Source organism: Balaenoptera physalus (assembly GCF_965194825.1).
Source record: "Balaenoptera physalus genome assembly, chromosome: 7".
In the NCBI taxonomy this organism is placed as follows: Eukaryota; Metazoa; Chordata; class Mammalia; order Artiodactyla; family Balaenopteridae; genus Balaenoptera; species Balaenoptera physalus.
This window is the reverse complement of record NC_138886.1, coordinates 13477692-13493278: the sequence shown is the minus strand read 5'-3', so window position 1 is coordinate 13493278 and position 15587 is coordinate 13477692. Positions and strand designations below refer to the sequence as shown.

The window sequence follows — 15587 nt, the reverse complement described above, 5'->3', positions numbered from 1 at the left end:
TGTGCCTATTTATAGCAAGAGACAGTCTCAAGGCTCATTGCTAGGCTCAGGTCTAGGTTTCCAAAATGAAAGGAATTCCAAACAAGGAAGAGATGGGCCACAAATACTTATCTGACAGCATTTGGTGCTTTCTAAAATACTGCCCCAAGTCTCCCATATTCCAGGCAAAGCTCTGTGTCCTGAACAGTATAGATGACAAACTCCCTGAGGGCAGGGATGTTTCTTTTTTATTTTTATATTCTCAATGTCTAGCACAGTATCTTGCAGAGAGTGGATATAAAATACTTAGCCAGCTTTCCAACTAGATATGTAATTTCTTGTGCATTTATATCCCTTATTAGATGAATTTCCTGAGAATAGGGAATGTTTAAGTTTCAACTTTCTGTGACTAATTAGTTGTGCGATCTTTACCTCTCTGAACCTTTGTGTCTTTACTTGAAATAATCAGATTGGCCTTGCAGGATTGAGGCAGTGCTCAGTAAACACAGATGACAGTTTTCTGTCATTCTCCTATTTCACTCAAGTGTTCAATTTCCATGATGAAAAATGGGAAAATAGGTGGCTTTTACCCTTCTTGATAAAAGCCTCTGAAACTACTTAATTTTTCCCTCACTTCGTGCCTCCCTCCTGCCAGGCTAGGCCTGGACATTCAAAGACCTTCAAGAAGGTGATTAATGAATCAAATTATTAAGTTATTGAATTATTATCTATATAAGGACAAATCGGAAAGTACAGCCCAGGTTTTTTGTGCTCAATTTCCATTATGTTCTTGAAAACCCCAGATGAGTATATGGGATTTGACTGCAAATCAAAAGGAAGAAGAAATTAAGCGGATTTTCTGAAAACTGGGCTTGGTCTTTCACTTTTCAAATGCTCAGCTAGAAATAATCCGAGCATACACACTGGAGAAATGGCGCTATTTCATAATATTCTAGTGCCTTTAAAATGAAACTATCCCATTCTCAACCCTTGAAACTCTTCCCCACCTGGTTATAGCTTAAAAAGGTGCATAAATCACATTCCTCAGAGAGGTGAGGCTTAGACTCCACCAGGCTGTAAACAAACCCTTAGTCATTTACGGTCACTACAGCCCAAAGGGGAAAAGAAATTCTCAGTTACTCCCCCAAATTTTATGAAATTCATTTCCTTCAAGATTCCCACTCATTACCCTGAGGACTGAATCCTCCCTCCTACCTTTATGAGGTAAAAGACAAATAATGAACAATAGGTATTTCTGAGACATTTTGGTTGATATACTTGTTGATATTTGCTGGGTAGGAACAATCTTAAAGATTAGGGATCCCATGATACTTGGTGGTAAATACTACTTTGCCATGGTTTAGAGTATTTTTTTTTCTTTTACTACCAAACTCTTTCCTGAAAACTGTGGTAGAATAAAATTTTAACCAAAGCACGGTATTGAAAATGGATATAAGCCCATACATTAACATTTTTAAATTGAGCATTCAAATTGGGCTTACCTCCAGGAAACTAAATTTTTAAAAATATTACTTTTTTTCCTTATTTTAAAAGCAAAATACTGTCACTATAACATTTAAAATTATAGTTTAGAATAGAGGAAGAAAAATGATCTATATTTTTATATCTCTGGATGGTGATTATTTTCTGCCTTGCTATTGGACACACAATATATATGTGTCCTTTGAATTTTTTCTAGCCTCCTTTTTTTCAAAAATGAAATAATAATTTTAAATCTGTTTTCCCCCCTATATTGTGGACATCTTTTCATGTCAGGAAATACTCTTTATTATTAAAGGTTGAATAATATTCTATTGCTCCATATGATGAACATTTAGGTTGTGTCCAGTTTTCCCAATTAGAAACTCTGTTGCTTTGAATATACTTTTAGCAAAGTTTCCATACATCCTTATTGTGTAAACTAATTTTGCTGAAAAGATGAAATTACACAATTCTTAAATTTCTCTCATTCTGGAGGTACATTTTATTAACACTAATAATAACCATTTATTAAATGCCTATCACATGTCAGCCACAAGCTTACTCCTTATATACATTATTTCTCATGTTTACAAAAATCTGTAAAGTAGATGTAAAATATTCCTTCCAGAGTCCCAAAGTACTAAAGCAAGAGAATTTCTGGGAAGAGACAAAAGAAACCAAAACAAAACCATGAAACAAATGGAAAAAACAAAAAACAAAACCAAGTTGTACAGTAATTTTTGTTGGGTTGGCTTCCAGACAAGCAGGAAAATATTCTTTTCCAGATTATAACAGGCATAATTTCAGAGTACTGCATGTTGTTAATGATCCCATATCAGCCGATTTCCTTTAAGGTTGATTGAATTTGGCACTACTAGAAATCATGTGAAATAATAAATTCCATTTACCATTGGGACTCTATTCTAAAGTTCAAAAGATACAGGATTTCTTCTTCAAGCAAAGGCCAGAAACATACCTTCACGCAGTATGTGAAAATCTGGCTGAGTCATACACATTACTACACACAGAAGGAAAAGGTAAGCCAAAGAATTATTGAAATACCAACATTTAAAGCACAATCTTTTCCTTCCTCTTTCCCGGTATACAGGTGAAATGCTTCATGTTGTAAATTGCCAAAAACGGTGTTGTTTGGGTGGGGAAAGATAGCATGGCTAGGAATTTAGTCTCAAAAACACGTTATCTGGTTCTAACAGAAAGTTTTAAGGGGCAATAGTAGGTCGAAACGAAAGGTCTTGACATTTTTTGAGTTTTTCTTAAAAGCATATATATTCAGCATACAAGTGTTCTTTTTGGCCACAACTACTCCTCATTGGAGATTCCATGTCAAGGTGTGGTAAAATTTTCCTGTAAAGGGCCACAGAATAAACACTTAAGGCTTTACAGGCCAGAAAGTCGGTCTCAACCACTGAATACTCTGCAAAAGCAGCCACAGACTATACATATATGAATGAACACAGCTGTGTTCCAGGAAAACGTAATTTATGAACACTAAAATCTGAGTTCCATATAAGTTTCAAATCTTCCTCTTTTTTAAAAAAATGTATAAATATAATAAAAACTATTCTTAGCTTGTGCGGCATACAAAGCAAGCAGTAGGCCAGATTTGGTCCACAGGCCATACGACTCATTCCAGTTCTATGTCATATAGTCATCTATTTGAGGAGAAGGACATTGTGAGTTAAAGAAGACATCTGATCTTTCTTCTGGCATTTCAAGTAAGGGTACAGTTCCCAGATTCCTAGTTTCTCTTCCCTTTAATTGTTTTGAAACAAGGTCTTTAAAAGACCTGATAAATAAGAATTCAAGGCGGAAACAGGCAAAAGGGCAGATAAAATATTTTATTTGAATATAAGTATGTCTTCAATTAATCAAAATTTTACTATAACTGAGTTTTTCAAATGACTGGGATTTTAGGAGAAAGACAGAGAAGGGAAGGAAACAATAGAGAAAAGGCAAATAAGAGAAATGGAGTAAAGGAGTTAAGAGAAGAGAGAAAACAAAAGTGAAGGCAGCATCCTATAGAGAGAAAGATTCAAACAGGTAGAGGGGAGAAAAGCAGAGTTTAGCACATAGTAGGGCGTCGATAAACAGATGTTGAAAAAATGATGCTGCTTACTTGGCGACCGCAACTTGCAGTTCATTGGGCAGAGGCTTTGAAAGCAAACAAGCACACACTATAACCCATCTTTCAAAAGACTATTTTAATTAGGCATGGTTTATAGTTCTTCAAATGCCCTTATCCTTAAACCTCTAGGGAAGAAATTATGCTCTGGACTGGAGTGACTACAGGCCAGATGGTATCAAGTTAAGAACCATGACTGGAGACCATAACTTTTCCAACCTATTATAAAGCTGTAGATACAAGACTAAAAGAACTAGTACTGATGAAGCATTATGTGACTTGAATTACAAAACTCAAAATGTGTTTATCATGAGATAGTAAGGAGAGGAAATGGACTAGTCCTTTTGAGAAAGATTTTCAATGAAAGTTGAAATAAAGGGAATGCTGTGCTTAGCTCAAGAAGAATCAGGAGGGCTTCCCTGGTGGCACAGTGGTTAAGAATCCACCTGCCAATGCAGGGGACACGGGTTCAAGCCCTGGTCTGGGAAGATCCCACATGCTGCGGAGCAACTAAGCCCGCAAGCCACAACTGCTGAGCCAGCGTGCCACAACTACTGAAGCCCACGCGCCTAGGGCCTGTGCTCCGCAACAAGAGAAACCACCACAATGAGAAGCCTGTGCACCGCAACGAAGAGCGGCCCCCGCTCGCCACAACTAGAGAAAGCCCACGTGCAGCAATGAAGACCCAATGCCGCCAAAAATAAATAAATAAATTAATTAATTAAAAAAAAAAAAAGAATCAGGAAATTAAATAAATATAAATATTTTATTTCCCAAGCATCTTGAGGATTTCCTGTAGCTTTCCTTCATTCAAATATTTCTAGTCATAAAACAGGAGGAAAAAATAGGTGAGACTATCATCAATAATTTTAAATTTGAACCCCTGAGTCTTTAATAGGGCCCCCTCTCCTAACCTATAGCACTTCACCCTCTCTAAACACTACTTATCATACTTGTAATTATCTTATTCAGTGTCTTCTTCATGAGATTTTGGTCTTTTTAAAGTAGTATAGCATAAGGCTTCAGAGTTGGCTCTGCCACTTATTAGCTGTGTGATCTTTGGCAAGTGTCTCAGCTCTCTGTGCTTCACTCTAACCATCTAAGAAGAGGGCTAATAAGAGCACCCCCTCAGAGGGTCAGTGTGACGAGTAAGTGAGCTATCATGGAAGACACCCAGTGCATAGCAGGTGCTTGAACAACATTTGTTAAGTAAATAGCTGTTGAATGAATTGACTGATTCTGCTGGTTGTTTGTTTGTTTTGTTTTGTTTTTGGCCGTGCCATGCGGCTTCTGGGATCCTAGTTCCCTGACCAGGGATTGAACCTGGGCCCTCGGCAGTGAAAGCGCAGAGTCCCAACCACTGGACCACCAGGGAATTCCCAGATTCTGCTGTTTTCTGGGGAGGGGAAGAAAAGGCTGAGTATTACAGAAGATAAACGGAAATTACATATCTGCATACAGGATCCCAGAATACAGTTCATCAGTTTTTGGTGGTGAGCATGCTGTATGGTAGGTAGATAGAAATAGAAATACAATGTTGTATTCATGAAACTTATAAACCAATGTTACTTAAAAAAAAAAAAAAAAAAGAATACAGTTCAGAATCGTCCTCTGTCCCAAAGCAGCGGCCATAATGCTTTCCCCAAATGTTTTCTTTCCTTTTCTCTTTTTAAAATCAGCCCTTTTCACCTGTGAGGTGAGAGAATTCAGGAAGGTAGAAGGATGGGCTGAATATGACCCACATCTGGAAAGATAAAAATAGTTATGTTCAGAAAAACTGGAGAGAAAAACAATTTCAAAATGTTATTAAGTTAATTAAATTTAGACTAGGCCTGAAATATACTAAACAGAACAAAACCCCTCTACTTCTTCAGTTTTGTTCTTTTTTTTTCCAGCTCTTTTACTTGGATATCTTAAAAGTAAGTATAATTAAGTTTTTCTCATAAAAGTCTTTGGAGGGCAACATCATTTTCATTAAATAATGGGAAACAGAAGCATAAGGAAACTAGATCATGAGGTTTCCAATTCTTCAACTGAGGCTGAGTAGCTAAACAGTGGCTAAGAGCTTGGAGTTTTGGTGTCAGATTTCCATTCTACCACTAAATTTTCTCATTAGTAAAATGAGGGACGAGAATAGTCATTATCTTATAGGAGAAAATATGTAAAATGCTTGACACTTAGGAAGCGTTCAATAAATAGTAGCCATTATTATTATCAGAACCTTAAGGTCATTACTGATACAGTTTATAGGAATAAACTGTGTATTAAGTGAATTGCCTTCTGGGACCTGCACACCATAGAGAAACTATCGACTAACAACCTGCTTGGGCACTCTGTCTCTGGAGGAGAAACAGACCACATTTGGGGAGGTAAGTTGGAGTCCTAAAGTTTCCTGGACCGTCTTTTATACAACTTTTTGTCCATAAATTTTAATTTCCTGTATAATTACTAGGCTTCCCGAATAGTCATTGTTAACTATTTTATTCTTTGTTTTCCCCATTAAATAATATCTTAATAATTTACACTTTAAAGTTTCAAAAGTACGTTCATATAAACTTTCTCATTTGATACTTAAAACCTTGGGAGCTAGATACCACAGTAAGATTAAGCCCAACATGAAGACGAGGAATTGACTCTGGAGACTGAGACTTCCCAAAGTGACGTAGGTAGTAAGTGATGCTACTGAGGTCTCAATTCAGATCTTCAAACTGGAGACTCCATTCTCATTTCGCTATCCTATACCATCCTACCATCAGTGCATACCCACAACTAGGTAAGGCTGGTATCTAATTTTCATTGTCTGATATTTTAGGACAGACACATTATTGCTCGTATCTTCAAGGCTAATCTAGAGTATAGAGGCTCAGCGTATAGACAAAGGTTCAAAAAGAATGGAGGAACGATTTGTGCGTCAACAGGCAACTGACACACACTTCCTTCTTTCTACTGTGACCTCTAACTGCTCTTTCCACACTTTCATAAGAGGAGATTCCTTAAGTACGATATATTATCGTAACAATTATAATCCCTTTATTGATAATATAAACCCAGACAGTCTATCTGTATGAGGAACATGTCCGCACCCTAAAATCAATAGTTTGGGTTGTAACAAACTTAATAAAAATAAACTGTAAACAGAAAAACATCTCCACCAACGTAAGCCAAACATTTAACAACTTGATCTACTCCATGGGTGTCTTTATCTCCCTGCTTCCTTTTTCTTTCACCAAATATTTTTGCAAACCTACTATGCACTTGACCCTGAACTTAGTACAGTGATGAAGGACACAATCTCTGCTTTCAGAAGCTCTCCTGGTCTAACAAAGGTGATTATAATTGATGTTTATAATACTGTGCAATAAACATTATGACAGAGGTAGGCACAAGATGCCGGGCAGACACAGAGGAGAGGTGCTCATTTTTTCTGGTTACAGTAATTTTCAGGAAAATGTTTTTCCACATCTTCTTAAAAAACAGGGGCTTCCCTGGTGGCGCAGTGGTTGAGAATCTGCCTGCCAATGCAGGGCACACGGGTTCGAGCCCTGGTCTGGGAAGATCCCGCATGCCGCGGAGCGGCTGGGCCCGTGAGCCACAGTTGCTGAGCCTGCGCGTCTGGAGCCTGTGCTCCGCAACGGGAGAGGCCGCGATAATGAGAGGCCTGCGCACCGCGATGAGGAGTGGCCCCCGCTTGCCGCAACTAGAGAGGGCCCTCGCGCAGAAACAAAGACCCAACACAGCCAAAAAAAAATAAATAAATGATAAATAAATTAAAAAAAACAGACTTTGAATCCAATCTTTATCACTTTATCAACATTAAAAATTTTTTTCTTCAAAGCTGACCAGGTGATCAGTGACTCTGTCTTTTACAGTGTACAAGTTACACCATCAGGTGGAACCAATAACCTATTTAATTATAAAAAATTATATAAATGCCAACTTTTGTAGACTTGGTTGTCATTTGAGTTAATCTATGACCATTGATGGTTTAACTCAAATTAATTATTAAATAAGTTACAAAGTTCTCCCCAATCTGGTCGGCTGTAACAACTGAAATAAACAAATCAGTCCCTTGATTCTGCTTATTTTCAGGCGTTCTTCCGAAGGGATTTATTCTGTTGACATGGCTCTTAATTATAACCATACATTTCTTTGCAATCCACCTGCATTATTTCATTAGAAAGCGAATGCACTGGCTTTAAGAAAAACTAGTCTTGCCCTAGGTTTGGTCATATTTATGTTCCTAAGACTAATTATCAGCAAAATCATAAAGGGACAGTTTGGGCTTTTATATTCCACTGCTGCTCTCAGAAGCAGCCCTCTGGAGCTGTCTAGCCAGGAGGTCTTGATTGAAGCCAGGTTCCTTTGGGCTTTATTTACTGTCTCTCACCTTCAGTGAAATACTGATGTTTGACAAGTTCCTCCTTTTGGGTATGCAATTTGGAAGCAGCTCTAGGATAGGTAAAATGATTTGGAAAATCAGCCCAAGGTTGAACTTCGTTCACAGGTGTGGGTGATTTTTCCACTCTGAGCCTCCGTTTTCTTGCTGTAAAGTGGTAGATAATGACACTCTCCTTGTGGAGCTGCTAGAGGATTGTATTCGATAATGCTTTCAAAGCATTTAGGCTGTATTTGGCATATGGCAAGCACTCGATAAATTCTATTTAATAAATTCTAGTAGTGGCTTTCCTACCAGTGTCAGGTCTCTAAGGCGTACATTTTTAAAAAGGTGACAGCAGGACTTCCCTGGTGGCACAGTGGTTAAGAATCCGCCTGCCAATGCAGGGGACATGGGTTCGAGTCCTGGTCCAGGAAGATCCCACATGCCGCGGAGCAGCTAAGCCAGTGAGCCACAACTACTGAGTCTGAGCTCTAGAGCCTGAGAGCCACAACTACTGAGCCCACGTGCCACGAGCCCATGCTCCGCAACAAGAGAAGCCACTGCAATGAGAAGCCCACGCACTGCAATGAAGAGTAGCCCCCGCTCGCCGCAACTAGAGAAAGCCTGCGCACAGCAACGAAGACCCAACACAGCCAAAAATAAATAAATTAAAAAAGAAAAAAAAAAAAAGGTGACGGCGACCAAGCAAAATTTTGTTTGTATATATGATTTTCAGAGGAAAGGGTGCACAGTTTTCAATAGATTTTAAAAAGACTTCTGTCTAAAAAGTAGTGTAGAACCAACAAAAAGAATTTAGGAGTGAAAGCTGTTCTGTGACCATGAAAGACAACTAACATTAAGTACAAAGATCATGTTTATTCCCAAAGAACTTCTACAGATTTCCCACTGCAGTTTCACCAAACTTCTAACATTGTCCTCACAGTCCTTTAGTTTCCCACCAGGACATCAGGGTACAGATGAAAGGATCCTGCCTACCTTCCTTTCTAGCGAGACACAACTGACTACCAAAGAGGCGGACTGCACAATTTTTATATGGGCAGGTTTTAGAAATCAGTCAAACCCAGACTTCAAATATGCCTCCATTACTTATAAACTGTGTGACTTTAAAGTAATTTAACTTCTCTGAGTATCAGTTTCTTCAAGTACATCCTCTCTGTCACACTCCTGATTTGGGAAAATAACTGTCCAAGGTACAGAAAAGAGGAATAAAGATTTCTGTAATTCTTTTGATGTTCCTGGGGAGGAACTAAAGACAAAGATTGCTGGGGAAAGGAAACGGGGACATAAGGGATCGGTGGACAAGGTTGGTTGGCATTACACATAATCAGAATAAATGAGTCCAGTACAGTGTTCTTTGTGGGGTGCTGGAAAAGCCCACCCAGTCCCCTAAACTTCTTTCACTATGTCATTCTGTCTGAAATTCCATCCTTAGAAATAATTCCTTTGGATCACTAAGAGCCCCGGGGAGGCAACTAGTACTCCCAAATGGTTGATTGCCTCTCTTTATGAATCCCCCCTCCCCCGCAAGGATAGCCAATAAAGGTGCTAGGTGATAGGCCTCTCAAGGGTACTAGTACCTTCACAGGGGAACAAACTGAGCCACTCACACAATTTCCGCCTTCAAGACTGGGAAGGGGGACTTCCCTGGTAGCGCAGTGGTTGAGAATCTGCCTGCCAATGCAGGGGACACGGGTTCGAGCCCTGGTCTGGGAAGATCCCACATGCCACGAAGCAACTGGGCCCGTGAGCCACAATTACTGAGCCTGAGCATCTGGAGCCTCTGCTCCGCAACAAGAGGCCAGCGATAGTGAGAGGCCCGAGCACCGCGATGAAGAGTGGCCCCCGCTTGCCGCAACTGGAGAAAGACCTCGCACAGAAACGAAGACCCAACACGGCCATAAATAAATAAATAAATAAATAAAAATTAAAAAAAAAAAAAAAGACTGGGAAGGGCCTGGTAGGGTGGGGAACTTACAGTTCCTTGTGAGGGACAAAAGTCCGGAAGGCGAGGTTTCTAGAACAAAGGAAGTGGAGGGGCCAGAATGGGGCAGAAAGTGAAGCTGGAAAGAGATACAGGAAGGATGCTAAAAAAGAGACTTCCTTCTTTTCTTCCGCAAATGTGTCGGGAACATGTGGCGAAACTACACAGGTCGGTCTTGCGGCTTAATAGGAAATTGGCAGGGGTGGGGGGTAGGAGTTCTTTCTAGTTCGGGAGGACGGCGGCGCACTCTGGGGGTGGGCGAGGTTTGGGTAAAGGAGCTGGCCTCCGATGGGGCGGGAAGGAAGGGGGAGTGGGGCGAAGACGCAGGCTCCCGGGTGTGGCGTGCAGGTCTGGGCCCGGCTCCACCACTCGCTGGCCGCCAGTCACACAGGCACGTCCTCGTCCGCGTGCATGCCACGAGATAATGAGCGGAAAGCGCTGGCACAGGGCCTGGCATCTGGCAGCCGCTGGATAACGCGAGCCCCTGCTCTGGCTGTGGGCACTGGAGACGCGCCCTCTGTTGCAGTGTCCACAGTGTGCCGGGCACTGGGCTTGCACTCAGCACCCTAACATCCCTAAACCTGACCCCCAGCCCGCGAAGTAGGGCTCGTCATTCTCAGTGTACAAGTGGGGAAACCGCGGTTTTGAGCAGCGGTTGCTCGGCTAAGAAACATCCGAGACCTTCCTGGGACCTTTGGGCTAAGGCTCGTTCTCGAGGGGAAAGTTAAGGGGCGGCGGGTGACCCCAAGGGCCTCGCCAGGGGCACAGGGCTCACCCTTGAAGGAGTCGGGAAGCCGCCGGGCTTGGGCTTCTGCTGATGGCCGCTTGTCAGACATGATGCCCGAACCGGAGTCGCTACTCTCAGGTCGCTGTCGCCAGGGCCAGAGCGGGAGCGGCGAGGAATGCCCGGAGGCGACCCAGGAGCCCGAGACCCAGCCAGCAGTCCCACCCACTGCCCGCGGCCCGGCCAATCGACGCCCAGGACCGAGGAGGACACGCCCCCACCCTCCACCGTCCTCCCCTCCCGCGCGGCAGCTTCTGGGGAGCTTCCCGCTATCCCAGGGCTGAGGGGCGTGGCCTGAGGGGCGAGGCACCCCTGAGGCGGGGGTCCGGGTCGGGGGCAGCACCGGAAGGGTGGGGCGGTGCCGGAAGGGAGGGGCGGAGGCCACAGGGCTGGGGATTGCGGCTGAAGAGACAGGGGAGGGGGTTGAGAGGATGGCCTGAGAACAGGCTACGAAGAAGAAAAAGGCGCCCCTTCTGGGCAGACGAATTAGAAGAAAATGGTGCCCTCCTTGGGCGGGGTAGGGTCCGAGTGAAGGGAGGAGGCAGAGAGGCACCTGTGTGGCCAGAGTGAGGGCGCCGCGCCCAGCCCTAGACTGGGAGCACCCATGGTGTGAGGGGAAGAAAGCGGCGCGACCACCCTCGAGCCCAAGGGAGTGAATTCGAGTGCGGTGCCCTTTATTCAAGTAAAATCCTTTCCGAGCCCTTGCCGTCGCCAAGCAGCGTGCTCATTGCTAGGGACGGAGCGGGCAAGGAGCAGACACGGGGCCCTCCCTCGTGGAGTTGACACAGGTAACAAGCAAGTAAATAAATCATTATACGTGAGGAAGAGCGCGACGAAGGGCACGGGGGACTCAGAGGACAGCCGAGGGCAGCTACTCTAGTTAAGGGGACAAGGGAAGGCCGCTGTAAGGAGGTGGCATTGAGGTGCGACCTGAAAGATGAGAAGGAGCCACCCTTGGGAAGGGGGACTGGCGGGGCGGGAGGTCGGAAAGGGAATCCCAGGCGGAGGGAAAAGCACAGGCCAGAGTATTCCCCACCTCACGCTTTGTGCTGGGTGGTGGCTGAAACCTCACCTTTGAAAACCAGGCTGTGTTTTATTCTCGATAAAACTTGTCCGAATGCAAACGTTCAAAGTATGGTGGTGCACACAAGCAGGTGCACTTTTAAAAACATTTCATGCTGTAATAAATACAGATTCTCAGGAAGTTGCAAAGGCAGTGCAGAGAGGTTATAGGTACCCTCTACCCAGTTTCCCCCAATAGTTACGTCTTACTTATACGTAGTCTCAAAGCCAGGAAATTGACAGTGGCGCAAATGTATATATAGTTCTATGCCATTTTGTCTCAAGCATAGATTTGTATAACCACCACTACAGTCAAATACAGGGCTATTCCATCACCACAAATTTCTCCCTTTGGCCTTATAATATCTAACACTTTGTGGTGTTTGGGTAATTGAAATGGTAGACTTTCTCTCTAGTTTTAGGTCTGGAGCCTTGTGGTTGTCACGGTAGAAAGTGGAGCACACACGATTGTAACAGGTGTTAAGAGAGTGGCTGATCATCGTTGCTTCGGGGTACAGACACTAGTGTGTGGTTCAAGGCTAATGCAGAGCTCTCAAGTTGATCTCCAGTCACGTGTGGGAAAGAACTGCTTATATTCCTGGGGGTGGAGTACAGCTTGTGCAGTCACTTGGTTTATAAGCCTTCTGGAGAAGATAAGGAGGGGGAGTACAGTTATTTAATGATCCTTTCTCTCAGTTATCCTGGAGAAAGTCCACAGCTTCATTTTTTCCATTCCACAACGAATAAGCCCCAGAGGCATGAACTTCCTGTTTATGCCGCGGTTCCCAGGAATGAGGAGCAAATGCACAGGCAGCTAATTAAAACTTTTAATAAAGGAGGGCTTGATTACAAATTGCATAATCAATTTGTGAAAAAGTATTTAGCTTGCATTTTTGCTGGAAAGGAAAATATTTCAAAATGAATTTAATGTTTGTACTCCTGCCTGCTGCCTTGATTCAATTCTCAAGGCAATTCCAACAGCATCACTTCTGGAGAATTAGAAAAGAGGCTTCACCCTTTGGGACAAAGACTTTGGTAAACACTTGTTGGCCCTGGTTTCAGATTGTATCAGTTCGGGAGCTAATTCCAGGCCCCAAACTGAGAACAAGATTTGACTTGATTTTTAGATTACTTTCAGAATAGATGGGAATTTACAGATTTAGATTTTAAAATGCTGAATTTCATTTGCCCATGAAACTGTTGTATTCTGGCTTTCTTATGCATATTCTGTATAAATGTATTGATTAAATGTACTTTAAAAATAAATATTATTGTATCACCCTCTCCCTTTGGGGGAATTTCTAGTCCTAAAATTTCTTCCAGTAGTGATTAGAAGGTAGAATGTTTTTTGAGAACTTTATGCTTTAAAAACTGAGACTTATTATATAAAATTACAAATAATTTGAAGAGAGAAAGAATTACTTCTCGTATTATTGCCTCTAACAGAACTATTATCATTTTGGTGAATTTTTCCTCTAGCTGTTATTTAAAGTATATTTGCATGTAAGTTAAAATCAGAGTATTTATTCCATATTTCTTTCATGTTTTATTTTGCTGTTATTTCCCTAGCATATGCAGGGTACCAAATTAAGTATTGATTGATGGTGCCAGTGATGACATTAAGACATGGAGATGGGTTTGAGACAGACATGCACCATGAGTTCATAATTGAATAAGTCAGAAGGAAATTTAATTAGTCTTTTTCCTGTGTCCATGTAAGAAATGCTTTAAGAACAACAGAGGAAAGTCCTTATTTATTTTCTTTTCCTTTAAATTATGGTTCCAGGCTGTTCACAGTGACTGCAGTGAAATCAGCTAACCAAATGCTTTTGAGGGAACAGCAGTACCAGCAAGCTATGTCTGTTTGTGGCATTTTCAGCAGGATGGGTCTAACTAGGTTGATCTGTTTCTCTGTGTGGACTAATTCACATTTATTGTATTACAGCAGCATTTTTGTCTTCTTAACTCTTCTGTTCTTCAGGAAATTACTCCGGAACTGAATCATAGCAGGAGTTTCACCAGTGGATTTTGTACCTTTGGGCTGTGGCAGCAGACCAATTACACCACAGCACTTGGTAAGAGCACTGGGTGTTTGTGTCCTAAGGTCTTATGAAAATAAAAAGCATTACTGAAACATTGGTGGTATTTAATAGAGTCATCTATGGCAAGAATTTTATTAATCTGCTTTATTTATCAGTTCACAAAGCAAATATTTATTGAACACCTATTATGTGCCAGGCAGGTTCTTGGGATAAAAGCAGGTGCTTGGGATAAAACTATGAACAAAAAAGACAAAAATTCTTGCCCTCATGGAGTTTTCTTTCTGGTATTCCTTTCCACATGTATTAGTTTGCTAGGGTTTACATAACAAAGTACCACAGACTGGGTGGCTTAAACATCAGAAGTATATTTTTCCTACACCACAGACTGGGCGACTTAAACATCAGAAGTATATTTTTCTTACAGTTCTGGAAGTGAGAAGTCCAAGATCAAGGTTCAGCAGAGTTGGTTGCTTCTAACAGGCCTGAGGGAAGCATCTGTTCCAGGTCTCTCTCTTTGACTTGTAGATAACTGTCTTCTTCCTGTGTTTTCACATCGTCTTCTCTTTGTACACTTCTGTGTCCAACTTTCCTCTTCTTATAAGGACACCAGTCGTATTGGATTAGGGCCCACCCTAATGACCTCATTTTAACTTAATTACCTCTTTAAAGACCCTACCTCCAAATACAGTCACATTCTAAGGTCCCAGGGTTTAGGATTTCAACATATGAGTTTTGGGGGAACACAGTTCAGCCCATAATACCACATATGACTATGGTGTATTCAAATCTTTGTCCTGCTTGTTTTCTCATATTAATATCTCTGAGGTATTCAAAGTCGTATATGTTTCCCTGTTAAATGTATCCAGGTAACCTATAATTATGAGTGATTATTTTTCTAGACATGATTTATTTTTAATAAATACTGAAAGGAAAGTTCTTGGTGAGGAAGGATTACTCTGCTAGGAATGTTGCTCCATCTAGTGGCCGCTATATTCAACTACTTCTGTCAAAGTTATAAAAATGAATAAAGGGGCACTATGTTGGAGAAAGGGTTCTCTTTTCAACAGGCTATTATTCACAGGGCACTAAGGATTCATGATAAAAAGTATTTTTTCCATCACTGTATGTGGAATGAAAGAGAGGTCTACGTAATGACACTATTTTTAATAATTCAAGTAATATCAGTACCATCATTTACTATCACTACCAGTTACTGTTTATTTTTTATCTCCTTGAGGAAACTGAGGCTCGGTTTACTCCCTTGCCCAAGATCTCACAGATTATAAGTAGTGTTTGTTCCAAGTCTATATGACTTCAGAGTTTAAGCTCTTAATCATTCAGGATAAATAAAAAGAAACAAAAAGACTCAAACATTTTGTAATGCATTCCTAATAAGTGACACATCTAAGCATACACCTAAATGAATACTCACGTTTGTCTTCAGTCTTGATATATACTTAACCTTTATCTTGAAATGATACTTTACTGTTCGGTGTTTGTATCGTCGTTGATGTGCTGTGTCAAAGTGTGTCTGTCTGTCCTAGATAATGAATTTATAAAGGACACAATCCACAACCAGGTCAGTATCTTATAGTTTATTTATTGCATACCTTGAATTACAGCGAACATTTAAAATAACTATTAAAAAGTTTGGATTTTTTTGGTAATTTTAAAGAATAATTTTTGTTTTTCTATTATACAAGTTGAATGGGACA

The 15587-nt window shown here is 41.4% G+C and overlaps 1 protein-coding gene and 1 long non-coding RNA gene across 3 annotated transcripts in view; one reads left to right on the top strand and one right to left on the bottom strand.

Annotated features, from left to right (window-relative positions):
- The window catches only part of STOM (stomatin), a 28615-nt gene extending 17690 nt beyond the window's left edge, over nt 1–10925 (bottom strand). Inside the window, exon 1 of the mRNA XM_082470652.1 lies at nt 10760–10925. Within this exon, the coding sequence (XP_082326778.1) occupies nt 10760–10820 (61 nt within the window). The 5' untranslated portion in view covers nt 10821–10925. The remainder of the gene's footprint in view (nt 1–10759) is intronic.
- LOC309664820 lies at nt 9817–15532 on the top strand. Of its 2 annotated transcripts, XR_014266061.1 has the most exons (3): nt 9817–10152; nt 13812–13905; nt 14297–15532. It is a non-coding gene; the product is annotated as an uncharacterized lncRNA (long non-coding RNA). The 2 variants fall into 2 exon arrangements; XR_014266062.1 differs by lacking the exon at nt 9817–10152 and having other exon boundaries at nt 11139–13905.
- The last annotated feature ends 55 nt before the right edge of the window (nt 15533–15587 follow it).